This window comes from Chiloscyllium plagiosum, unplaced genomic scaffold (genome assembly GCF_037043375.1).
Source record: "Chiloscyllium plagiosum isolate Xiang-an unplaced genomic scaffold, Cpla_swu_hap1 HiC_scaffold_13, whole genome shotgun sequence".
Classification (NCBI taxonomy): domain Eukaryota; kingdom Metazoa; phylum Chordata; class Chondrichthyes; order Orectolobiformes; family Hemiscylliidae; genus Chiloscyllium; species Chiloscyllium plagiosum.
This window is the reverse complement of record NW_028270151.1, coordinates 15554197-15567706: the sequence shown is the minus strand read 5'-3', so window position 1 is coordinate 15567706 and position 13510 is coordinate 15554197. Positions and strand designations below refer to the sequence as shown.

Below are 13510 nucleotides of genomic sequence, written 5' to 3'. Positions count from 1 at the left end.
GGTCTGGGTGGGTTACTCTTCGGAGGGTCGGTGTGGACTTGTTGGGCCAAAGGGCCTGTTTCCACACTGTAGTGAATCTAATCTACTACCACAGACCATGGATAAAGGGGAGCCTTGAGAGGTACTACGCTTGGAATTCCATTAGGCTTTTGACAAAGTGCACCATATGGGAGCTCATGGTGTAGATGGAAACATATTAGTATGGGGAGAAGATTGACCAGCTAAGAGAAAACAAGGCTAATGCTCAAAGGGGTCTTTTCTGATTGCCAGGATGTAATGAGTGGAGTTCCACCGGGCCCAAAGGACATAGCTTTTAACAATTTTTATTAATAACTGAGACGAGCGGAGGCAAAGCATGTTGTGAAAATGGCAATAAAGAGGTTGTTAACAGATGTAGGTAGATTGAGTGGCCAAAAATGTGGCAGATGCAGTATAATGTGAGAAAACATGAAGTTGTTCACTTTTGTAGAAGGAATCAGAAAGCCGGATATTATTTAGATAGAGAACAACTGCAGAAGTCTAAGGTGCAGAGGGATCTCGGTGTTCGAGTGTATGTGACACAAAAGTTAGTACACAAGTGCATCAAGTAATTAAATTAAATCCTTTATTATGAGAAAGCTTGAACATAAAAGTAATACAAGTAATACATTGAATACAATGTAGAGGTTTGCTCTCCTTATTTAAGGAAGAACATAATGCAGTTTAGTGACTGTTTATGAGATTAATATCTAGAATGGGTGGGTTGTTTTACAAGGATGGGCAGGTCACACTACATTTGTTTCAGCTGGAGTTTAGAGGGGGGAGGGGTGACATGATTGAAGCACCGTCAGTTCTGTTACAACGCATGTTTCTTCAATATGAATTAGCTTCAACATGATTGAAGAGTTTTGACCGTTCTTTGTAGATTGTGAACTTTCCTTACCTGTATTGGCTATAATGCAATTCTGGCTCTAATGGTGTGGCTATCGCGCGATTTTGTTATTACACAAGATCACATGAGAGCAGAACTTTTGCGTTATATCAGAACCGACTGTATATAAGATGCTGAATGGTCTTATTAAGGGGATATGAAGAGGATGTTTCCCTTGTGGATTACTTAGAACTGTTCAAGAATGAGGGATCTCTCTTTTAGGACAGAGATGCAGAGAATCGTTTTTCTCAGAGCCCTGTGCAATTTTGAAACTCTATCTCAGAATATGGTGGAGGCAGAGTTATTGAATATGCTTAAGGCGAAGATAGATTCTTGTCAGATGGGGAAAAAATCAAAAGGTTATCGGGAATCAGTGGGAATCTGTAACTCAAACAGGTCAGTCTTGCTTTTATTGAATGTTGTGGAGGTGCTAGTGTTGCACTGGGGTGGACAAAGTCAGAAGTCACATGACACCAGGTTATAGACCAACAGGTTTCTTTGAAATCACAAGCTTTCCAAGCGCTGCTCCTTCATTGGGTGAAGCTCCTTCACCTCACAACGAAGCAGCTCTCTGAAAGCTTGCGATTTCAAATAAACCTGTTAGACTATAACCCAGTGTCATGTGACCTCTGACGTATTGATGACAGAGTGAACACAAAGGAGGCGAATAGCCTAATTCTGCTCCTGTTTCACGTGATCATACATGGCCCTGTTCGCCTTAGGGCAGAGAAGGGCAAAGGGAGATTTAGCAGAGAGGTTCAAATCATCGTAGGTTTTAACAATGGAAATAAAGGGTAGCAGGAGTCAAGGGTCATATTTTCCTGCATGTGGATAATCTAGGATGATTGCATTCTCGACAGTGTGGAAACAGGCCCTTCGGCCCAAACATTCCACATCGACCCTCCGAAGAGTAACCCACCAAGACCCATTGCCCTCTCACTAATGTATCTAACATTATGGGCAATTTAGCACAGCCAATCCACCTGATCTGCACATCCTTGGATTGCGGGAGGAAACCGGAGCACCCGGAGGAAATCCCAATGCAGACGCAGGGAGAATGTGCAAGCTCCACACAGACAGTCGCTCAAGTCTGGAATCGAACCTGGGACCCTGGTGCTGTGATGCAGCAGTGCTAACCACTAAGCCAGTGTTTAATGTACTGCATTAAAGGACAGTGAAAAACAAGCCTGGTGTATGGCTGCGAAAAGGAAACGAAAATACACTGGGAGTGAGACTAAAACAGAATTTCCTGGAAAAACTCAGAGGAGAGAAAGCAGAATTAACGTTTCGGGTCCAGTGACCCTCAGTTCTGAACAAGGAGTTAATTCTGCTTTCACTTCACAGATGCGGACAGACCTGCTTAGTGTTTCCAGTAATTTGTGCTTGTGTTTCTGATTTCCAGCATTCCTTGGGTTTTTCTGGTTCAATAGTGAGACTAATTGGATAGCACTATATTCAGCAGCCACCGGCTTGGTGTGGGGGGGGGGGGGGGGGGGGGGGTGCAGAATGGCCTCATTCTGTGCCAACACTTCGCCACACTGGATGTAACAGAGCATCAAATCACAACTGACCAAACGACCTTTCAATTTTGACTATATTCCCGAGATAGTTCATTCTGCCACTAATTCACACATGCTGCAAGGTGACAGGTTCGATAGCCAGTCGGCACTGAACTGGTCAATTTGACCTTCAGCAGTTGTGGTAATCGGCTTAGCACTGCCAGGGAAGGATGTGAGACAGAATCGTCCTGGACTCCTGCTGTTTTCACTTTTTGGAAACTGTTGCTGGAAAGACTTCCCATCCAAGAGCCCAGAAAGGTTAGGGGTCATTTATCTGTTTACCCTGTGCCATCTCTAACATTGGCACTGACCATCCAGGTTTCTGTATTTGCAATGGTCACGTGATGTTGTGGAATTAGGACACAGCCAAAGACATTTCCTTCAGGAGAGGAAAGGGGAAAAAGTAAACAGAACAGAAAATGACGGAGAGAGATGTAATCCTGCTCCAAAATGATGAACAAAAGTCAAAGGAAATACTTAATGAAAATGGGACTTCTATTGCCTCTAGTATCTGGTCAGAGTTTCCCTCATTGACCCTTTATATAAAGCAAAATGGCTGACCCATCAAAAATGTGGGGTAAAGTATAAATTTATAAAACAGGCCTGTTACAACATGAACTTAAAACAATGCAAGTCTTAAATAGATATGTTGTGAAACTAGAAAGGGTTCAGAAAAGATTTGCAAGGATGTTGCCAGGGTTGGAGGGTTTGAGCTCCAGGGAGAGGCTGAACAGGCTGGGGCTTTTTTCCCTGAGGGGTGACCTTGTAGAGGTTTATAAAATCATGGATTGGGTAAACAGGCACTCTAGGGTTGGGGAGTCCAGAACGAGAGGGAATACATTTAAGGTGAGAGAGGCAAGCTATAAAAGGCAACTTTCTCACGCAGAGGTTGGTGCGTGTATGGAATGAGCTGCCAGAGGAAGTGGTGGAGGCTGGTACACCTACAACATTTAAAAGGTATCTGGATATGTATATGAATAAGAAGGGTTCAGAGGGATATAGGCCAAGTGCTGGCAAATGGGACTAGATTTACATAGAATATCTAGTCAGCATGGACTCGTTGGACTGAAGGGTCTGTTTCCATGTTATACATTTCTATGACTCTATAACTGGGTAAGCTCGAAATGAAAAGCTCCAATAATTCAACATTCTTTTCTGTGACTAACCTGCTCAGAAAACGTCTTCCTGGTTTAATTGGAAAATATGTTTATTCATTTATAATGGAATGCAATTCATTTTTAGTTGTTTTAATAAGACCTGTCCCATAAAGTAAAGAACTTTGCACTTATATAGCACCTTCCACAACCCCAGAGCATCCTAAATTTCTTTACAGACGATGAAGTTAATTGTAAATAGTACTACTGTTGCAATATGGAGAAAATAGCAACCAATTAATGCACAGCAAGCTCTCTCAAATGGCAATGTCATAACACTCTTACTAATGGTGGCTGAGAGAACGTATATTTGCCAAGATCGCCCTACTCTTCTACGGATCAATGGTGTGAGTGCCTTAATATCCACCCACAAAGGCAGAGGGAGTCACAATTTAGCAACTCATCCAGAAATTTTAGATATTTTGTTTCCATTTTGGGCAGGGTCAAGCAAGCTATTTAATCAGGTTTCACGGACTGAACGGCAACAACAACAGCCTACATCTTTAGCTCTTCAGAGTAAATCATTTGCATTATGCATACCAAATCAACACTGCTTTTAAGTAAATTCATTTCTCACAGCTGCATTCATGGACAGCCTTTCCAAATCCCTGCTCTCCTCTACGGAGATAAAAGAAAAGGAAATCTGTTGCATAAGTAATTGTGTGAGGACTGACAAGGGGTCAAGGGTGTGTTCAATCACAGCTGTTCACAGTCTGGAAAACTGGATGACATCCTTAACCATCAGGGTAATATTCAGGGGTCTCATAACTTTCTCCCCCATCTGTGGTTTATTCATAAATGTTCTTGAATGCATTACATACCTGTTATTATAACCTCACCTGGATTGCAAAGTCAATCAGGCCATTGATATTAAGGGCGCACTCCATCATATCAAAAATGAGCTGGATGTGGTGAGCCAAAGGCAGATGGTATGAAGTTCCTGAGGCAAAGCTAGTGATTTGTTCCAGGACATTACTGGAAATCTGGAAAGAGATTTAAAATTAATGGGTTTTTCCTCTCCTCCCAATAAGTGTAAAATAGCATTTCCAGTTATAGGAAATTAGTTGAGTTCGAAATCTTTCCAGGCTGTTTATACAGACGAGACCTCTGGCTCCACCAGGAGGGTAGACAAGAACTTTTGCACTGTAATGCAGTCATTGGAACACTACATTAAAAGGTTTTAGCAAAATTGAATTGAGGACAGACGGCAGTGGCAATGAGTTGAAGACTTCAAAAAGGTCAAACAACCCAGTTTTAATTGGAGCCAGATGATTTATTTAATTTTAATAGCCATGTACGTAAAAATAATTTGGTTAAAATCACTATTAAATAAATGTGTTTCATTTCCCATCATCTTGTACAAACATATTGAAAGATTTCTCCTGCCAGAGCAGGAGGTTTTGCTGTTTAAATAATTGTACATATCCATATGTACACAATCTCAAAGCCTTGATGTAAGTAATACCTCCTGAATGACAAGAAATCGAAGCTATATAAAGAAACATCTATTATTCTCAAAAGACAACTCTGGGGAAGACTGTTAACTTTTCATGTGCCTCTTGTGTCAGAAATCACGATATAGATACACTGGGATTCAACACAGTCCTTTGAAATGGTTTCATGTAAAGAGGCAGATGTGCACACAAACATTATCCCGTCCCCATCAGCAACTACAGTCATTGGCACTAATTAATTTCCTGTGTGGCTGCAGAAAATGTATCTATGTGCAAATGTTCTCCCACGAAAGTACTCTCCTCATGTCAATTAAAACGAAATGAACAGTTAACAAGGGCTTGAAGTTTTCTTTCAAAAGTGCTACTTAGATTCCAAGATTGCAAAGGTTGTCCACAAATACTGACAGAAATGTTTACAACCATCCAGGTTTAATGGCATTTGAATGCTGGAGAAACTCAGCAGGCGTGTCAGCATCTGTGGAGAGAGAAACAAGTTAACGTTTCTAGTCCAGCGTGACTCTTCTTCAGATTTACTGAGTTTTTTGTTTTAAAGAGTTCTTTGCATTTGTTTCAAATTTCTATCATCCGCACTATTTTTTTTCTATTTACAGGAGAGAAGAAGTCTTGTTTCAAATCTATAGAACACTGGCAAAACCATACCTGAAATACTGTGTGTAGTTCTAGTCCCCTTGCCTAAGGAAGGATGTACTTATCATAGAGAGAGAGAGAGAGATGGAATCCTGGGATAGTGGGACTGACACACAAGAAGAAATTGAGGAGTTTGGATTTGTATTCTCTGAAGTTTAGAACAGCGAGCGGCAATCTCATACAAAATTCTTAAAAGGGATAGACAGAATAGACGCAGGAAGGATTCCCCTGCCTGTGTCTCAGAATAAAGCGTAAGCCATTTTGGACTGTTGTGAGAAGAAACCACAGAGGGGTGGTGAATCTTGGGAATGCTCTACCCCAGAGAGCTGTGGAAGCTCAGTCATCAAATAAGTTCAAGGCAGGGCTCGATGGATTTCTAGTTACTACTGACATAAAGGAATTATGGGGATAAAGCTGGAATATGGCATGAAAGTGGGCAGCACGGTGGCTCAGTGGTTAGCATAGCTGCCTCACAGCACCAGGGACCCGTGTCCGATTCCTGTCTTGGGGGACTGTCTGTCCAGAGTTTGCACATTCTCCCCGGGTCTGAGTGGGATTCCTCCCACAATCCAAAGATGTGCAGGCCAGGTGAATTAGCCATGCTAAATTGCCCATAGTGTTAGGTGCGTTAGTCCGGGGTAAATATAAGGTGGGAATAGGTCTGGGTGGGTTGCTCTTCGAAGGGTCGGTGTGGACTTGTTGGGCCGAAGGGCCTGTTTCCATACTGTAAGGTATCTAATCTAATCTAATCTAAAGTAGATGATCAGCCATGATCTATAATGACAAAGCAAGCTCCAGGAACTGAATGGCCTACTCATGATCCTAATCCAGACTTTATGATTTTTGTGTGGGACTGCTGCACATAAATAGCAATTTGAAATTGAAGTACAGACCTTAATATTGGCACTGGAACCTAAATCCTTCAGATTGTTTTGTGGCCTGGAGTTTGAAGGGGGAAATCTAGGATCCCTAATGGAGTTATAAAGTGGGAAGAGATTGATTTTAATATCATACAGCACAATCTAAAATGGGGATAATGATATATTTCAGTGGAAACTAACACTTTGCCTGTATCATTAACCTGGTGGTAGAAGCTACTAAATTAGGCCATCTCACAGTTCACAATCACTGCAGTCAGAATCTGAAACAAAACTTCACACAGTTACACCTCAGGCATCAAGAACAGAGGCACTTAGCTGCTCAGGGAAATGGTTAGCAACACTTAACCACACTTTAACAAGATATGAAGAGCTTATTGAATCATTCCAAAACAGCCAGCCAGCTAACCGGGTAAAAACAATGACTGCAGATGCTGGAAACCAGATTCTGGATTAGTGGTGCTGGAAGAGCACAGCAGTTCAGGCAGCATCCAAGGAGCTTCGAAATCGATGTTTCAGGCAAAAGAAGGGCTTTTGCCCGAAATATTGATTTTGAAACTCCTTGGATGCTGCCTGAACTGCTGTGCTCTTCCAGCACCACTAATCCAGAAGCCAGCTAACCGGGGATGACTGAGTCTGAAGAAAATAGCCAAATAAAAATCACGAAACTTTACTTCATTGAATGCCTACAGCGTGGAAACAGGCCCTTCGGCCCAACAAGTCCACACCGGCCCTCTGAAGAGTATCCGGCCCAAACGCATTCCACATTACATTTACCCCTAACCTACACAGCCCTGAACACTATGGGCAATTTAGCATGGCCCAATTCGTCTCACCTATACATAGAATCATAGAGATGTACAGCATGGAAACAGACCCTTCGGTCCAACCTGTCCATGCGGACCAGATATCCCAACCCAATCTAGTCCAATCTGCCAGCACCCGGCCCATATCCCTTCAAACCCTTCCTATTCATATACCCATCCAGATGCCTCTTAAACGTTGCAATTGTACCAGCCTCCACCACTTCCTCTGGCAGCTCATTTCATACACACACCACCCTCTGTGTGAAAACATTGCCCCTTAGGTCTCTTTTACATCTCAACCTAAACCTATGCCCTCTAGTTCTGGACTGACCCACCCCAGCAAAAAGACTTTGTCTATTTACCCTATCCATGATTTTATAAACTTCTATAAGGTCACCCCTCAGTTTCTGATGCTCCAGGGAAAACAGCCTCAGCCTGTTCAACCTCTCCCGATAGCTCAAATCCTCCAACCCTGACAACATCCTTGTAAATCTTTTCTGAACCCTTTCAAGTTTCACAACATCTTTCCAATAGGAAGGAGACCAGAATTGCATGCAATATTCTAACCGTGGCCTAACCAATATCCTGTACAACCGCAACATGACCTCCCAACTCCTGTACTCAATACTCTGACCGATAAAGGAAAGTATACCAAATGCCTTCTTCACTATCCAGTCTACCTGCGACTCCAAGGTCTCTTTGTTCAGCAACACTCCCTAGGACCTTACCATTAAATCCAGCTAAGATTTGCTTTCCCAAAATGCAGCACCTCACATTTATCTGAATTAAACTTCATCTGCCACTTCTCAGCCCATTGGTCCATCTGATCAAGGTCCCGTTGTAATAGACAATAGGTGCAGGAGTAGGCCATTCTGCCCTTCCAGCCAGCACCACCATTCATTATGATCATGGCTGATCATCCTCAATCAGTATCCTGTTCCTGCCTTATCCCCATAACCCTTGATTCCACTATCCTTAAGAGCTCTATCCAACTCTTTCTTGAAAGTATCCAGAGACTTGGCCTCCACAGCCTTCTGGGGCACAGCATTCCACACACCCACCACTCTCTGGGTGAAGAAGTTTCTCCTCAAGTCTGTCCTAAGTGGCCTACCCCTTATTTTTAAATTGTGTCCTCTGGTTCGGGACTCACCCATCAGCGGAAACATGCTTCCTGCCTCCAGAGTGTCCAATCCTTAAATAATCTTATACGTCTCAATCAGATCCCCTCTCAGCCTTTTAAACGCAAGGGTATACAACGTATCCTTGAAAGGTATATACCCAAACAAAGTAAGATAGTCCCGCCATTCTGGGAATTGACCTCGTGAACCTACGTTGCACTCCCTCAATAGCCAGAATGTCTTTCCTCAAATTTGGAGACCAAAACTGCACACAATATTTCAGGTGCGGTCTCACCAGGGCCCTGTACAGCTGCAAAAGAACTCTTTGCTTCTATAATCTGAGGTAACCTTCTTCGCTGTCCACTACACCTCCAATTTTGGTGTCATCTGCAAACTTACTAACTATACCTCTTATGCTCACATCCAAAACTTTATATAAATGAAGAAAAGTAGTGGATCAATCCTTGTGGCACTCCACTAGTTACAGGCCTCCAGTCTGAAAAACAACCCTCTACCACCACCCTCTGTCTGCTATCTTTGAGTCAGTTCTGTATCCAAATGGATCGTTCTCCCTGTATTCCATGAGACCTAACCTTGCTAACGAGTCTCCCACAGGGATCCTTGTCGAACGCCTTACTGAAGTCCATATAGGTCACATCTTTGGACTGTGGGAGGAAACTGGAACACCCAGAGGAAACCCACACAGACATGGGGAGAACGTGCAAACTCCACACAGACAGTCACCCGCGGTTAGAATTGTACCCAAATCCCTGGCGCTGTCAGGCAGCAGTGTAAACCGCTGAACAACTGTGCTGCCCGAAGGCAAGGAAAGAGGCCATTCAGCCCATTCTTTCTGAAAGAGCAGCCCAATTAGCCCTACTCCCTCTCTAATCATCTACAATAAGTGTAGACGATGCAAGCTGAGGGAACTGCCAGTCCAATTAGACAAAGTATTGGTGAGGCAATATCTGGAGTATTGCATACAGTATTGGTCCCTGTATCTGCAGAAGGATGTAATTTCATTGAACAGAGTTCACAGAGGGTCCACCTGATTCATTCTAGAGATAAACGGCTTGTCTTAGGAGAGGAGATTAAGCACTTTAGATCTATCCCCATGAGAGTCAAGACGAATGAGCAAAGATCTAATATAACATGCGAAAGAAGATTGACAAGTAGACGTAAAGCAGATGTTTTCCCCACATGAGGCAAACTAGGTTGACAGGTCATGCCTTTAGGATAAGGGGTGACAAAAATAAAACAGAGACAAGGGGGAATGACTTCTCTCAAAGTGTCATAAATCTGTGGAATTCACTACCCCAGAGTACGGTGGATGTCAGCACACTGAATAAGTTAGAGGAGGAGACGAACAGAGTTTTAATTAGCAAAGGATAGAAGGATTATGGAGAGTAGGCAGGAGGGTAGAGTTGAAGCCAAGATGAGATCAGCCATGATTGTATTGAATGGTGTTGCAGGCTCGAAGGGCTGAATGGCCTACTCCTGCTTCTAGTTCCTATGTTGATACACAAGCCACATTATTTTATACCTGAAGGTGTGGAAGTCATGCTTAAGGCTTTCAACAATGAGTCAGGAATCCCAAATCCTTCACTTAGTGGGAGTCCTCGACTTGGCAGAAAGTAGTTTAGATGCTGGCCTGGTAACTCTGAACCCGTCAACGTGTGCTTGTGTTTCTAAAACTCATCTGGATGCAGATGTCTCAGTGCAGCAGTCCCTGAACAGAAAATCATGGCCAGATTGTGCCCTAATTCGTTCTGGGTTCTTGTCAAGAAACTTTAGGCCCAATTTTCTAGTTGTGCCAAACACAAGTCACAAGGTCATAAGATGTATCAGCAAAAGTAGGCAGTTCACACTATCGAGTGTTGTTGAACGGGAGAAAATTCCAGAATGCAGATATTTTGAGACTGACCAGAGAATGCTAATTAAGGGATCAAATCCAATGTGGAAACAAAGCTAAGAGAAAGTCTTAGTTGTTAACTTGCTTCCACTGATGGTGTCCGCATGCTTTTGCTTTAAGTTTTCAGCACAGCAACAGGCCATTCAGCCCAACTGATCCATGTTGTTTTTATGATGTTCCAAATGTGCAGCCTTCTTCCAGCCCTCTCCATTTTGCCATATCACCATAACCTGCTATTACTTTCTCCCTCGCTTAAGCCTTGAGTGAATCCATTCACTGAACTATTCCTTTCAATAGAGAGCTCTGCCTTTTCAAACATCCTACTGTTATTGGTAGACAGAAGCGAGACCAGAAAACAGCACTTTCGCACCTGAGATGTCACCTGGTGTTGGTCGAAATAGGAGAGCTGCTGAAGTTTGGCAAAAATTGTCTCTAGGGTTAGAGGGGCTTCCTGTTTGGTCCTCTTCGACTTTTGACTTTCATCACCAGCTGCACAGACAAGAGGATGGGTTAAAAACAATACATTAGTTACACAAGCTTATTAGATGCAGCAACACTTTATCAAGAGGAGTTTTTAAAACAAAATTAACATTCAGTGTGAAACTGTGCATGCAGCTAATGCTAATAAAACGTGACTCACTGGTCTCTGCTGTACTTTTCTTGTTCAGTATTTTCAGGATATCCTTGATAATCTTTTTCAGCTGATGCCTGGCTTCGTCCCTCTGCTTCCCCACTCCATACAGAAGGATGATTCGTTGATTGCACTCGTGACTTGAAGTCTCATCCTGTGGTTAGTGAGTAAGGCATGTTAACCAAATCCATACAAGGTCTATTATGGTAACCGATACGTTGGCATTTAAATTCCATTGCTTAGCATATTCGCATGGAATCTCCCTTGTGTGCAAATGTTAGTAATCCATCTATATTAAACAGGATAATCAATGAACAAGAAGAAATTAGACCCCATAATTATGACAGTCAATGTTTAATATTGAAGTCAGTATCTCATAACAAACTATTTCTGGAGTGATGCTCCTGCAAAGTAATTGTTAACAGGGAGATGGTGGCATTGTGTTATTGCCACTGCGTGTGTAATACAGAGGCCCAGACTAATGCTCTGGGGACACAGCATCAAATGCTGCCAAGGGAACTGGTGGAGTTTAAATCCCACAAAAAGAATCTGGAATTGGAATTAGCCTCAGTAATGAAGACCATGACTTAATCATTGATTACCATGTGGCTCACTGAGCTCCTTCAGAAAAGGAAATCTGCCATCCTTACTCGGTCTAGTCGACACGTGAATCCAGACCCACAACAATGTAATTGGCTCTGAACAGCCTTCTGAAACATAGCAAGCTGCTCAGTTCCAGGGCAATTTGGGAAATGGCGACAGATACTGGCATTGTCAAGCTGTCCAAACCACGGTCAAGAACAATACATGACTGTCACGCAACAATAATTGGGTTGATTAGCAGAACTACCATATCTCTCAATTTTCTATGCACTGTGGTACCCAGGACAACAAACGCAGTTCACATACAGAGGCCCAATCCTCCGTTTGAGACCTTGTCTTTGTGTTTCAGGACTCAAGACAACACAATCAAGTCTAGGGCTGAGGTATGCTTGGCTCGTGTTGCCCGAGATGTCACATCCCCAATTTCCGCAGCACTTCACAGAAAGACAGAGGGCTGTAGTTAAGATGTTTCGAAGAGGAAGAAAAAGAAACATCTCAGAAACCCGCACAGCAGGCTACACCTGCAACACTTATTCTATAGTTACAGAGATAGTGGTCTGGAAGGCAGTCATATGCCAAAGCTTCTCCTCCAGTGAGAGAGGAAATAAAGTGCAAGGTTATGAGGAAAAGGCAGGAGATTAATTGGATTGTTCTATGTGACAGCTAGCATTGGAACTAAGTCAACCTTCCATCCATTGAGAGAAAGTGAGAACTGCAGATACTGGAGATCAAAGTCAAAACGTGTGGCGCTGGAAAAGCACAGCCGGTCAGGCAGCATCCGAGGAGCAGGAGAGTCGATGTTCTGAGCATAAGCTCTTCATCAGGAACATTCCTGCTCCTCAGCTGCAGCCTGACCGGCTGTTCTTTCCTAGCACCACTCTTTTTGCCTTCCATCCATTGACTCCATCTATATGTCTCGCTGCCTCAGGAAGGCCTCAGTGGGAGACCCTTCCCACCCCTGGTTATACTCTCTTCCAAACCTCTTCCGTTGGGCAGAAGATACACAAGTTTAAACAGACGTTCCAGCAGATTCATGAGCAGCTTCTTCCCCATTGTTTTTAGACTTCTGAAAGGACCTCTCAAATTTAATACTGACCTCGTTCTTTGTGCACCTTCTCTGCAGCCGTAACACTATATTCATCGCTTTGTTCAATGAGGACTGCAGATGTGGGAGATCAGAGTCGAGAGTGGAGTGCTGGAAAAGCACAGCAGGTCGGGCAGCATCCGAGGGAATTCCTGATGAAGGGCTCTTGCTCCCCGGATGCTGCCTTGACCTGCTGTGTCTTTCCAGTGCCACACTCTCATGTTTGTTCAATGACCCTAATGCTATGATCTGCCTGTACTGAATGCAAAACAAAACTTTTCACTGTACCTAGATACATGAGACAATAATCAATCAAATCAAACAGTGAAGCGAATGGTCTTGTTCTGTGTTGCATTATTCTTTGATACTATTCCAAGAAGAGCAATTGAAAACATATGAAAGCAATTTTTTTTTAATCTTTAAAACTTAAAAAAAATTACTGGCGGTTGAATTTCAAGAACATACATTGATCGTATCTTGAAGATTTACTCTCGCTGCACTATTGAGGTTGAAAAGGTTTGCCAATTTTTTGCTGACCATTGGTACTCACAGCAGGTCAGGCAGCATCCGAGGAGCAAGAGCCCTTCATCAGGAATTCCCTCGGATGCTGCCTGACCTGCTGCGTTTTTCCAGCAACACATTTTCAGCTCTGATCTCCAGCATCTGCAGTCCTCATTTTCTCCCATTGGTACTCACAGACTCCCTACCAGAAATGCTGCAGTCGGTTTTTAACTTCATGGTGCAACACAGTTT

At 43.1% G+C, this 13510-nt stretch overlaps 1 protein-coding gene across 1 annotated transcript in view; it reads right to left on the bottom strand.

Moving 5' to 3' along the window:
- The window catches only part of LOC122556191 (mediator of RNA polymerase II transcription subunit 12-like protein), a 168641-nt gene extending 155827 nt beyond the window's left edge, over positions 1–12814 (bottom strand). The window contains exons 1-4 of the mRNA XM_087993931.1: positions 12770–12814; positions 11080–11224; positions 10810–10928; positions 4463–4606 (exon numbers count right to left, since the gene is read on the bottom strand). Coding sequence (XP_087850057.1) covers positions 4463–4606; positions 10810–10928; positions 11080–11224; positions 12770–12814 — 453 coding nt within the window. The remainder of the gene's footprint in view (positions 1–4462; positions 4607–10809; positions 10929–11079; positions 11225–12769) is intronic.
- Between the last annotated feature and the right edge of the window lie 696 nt (positions 12815–13510).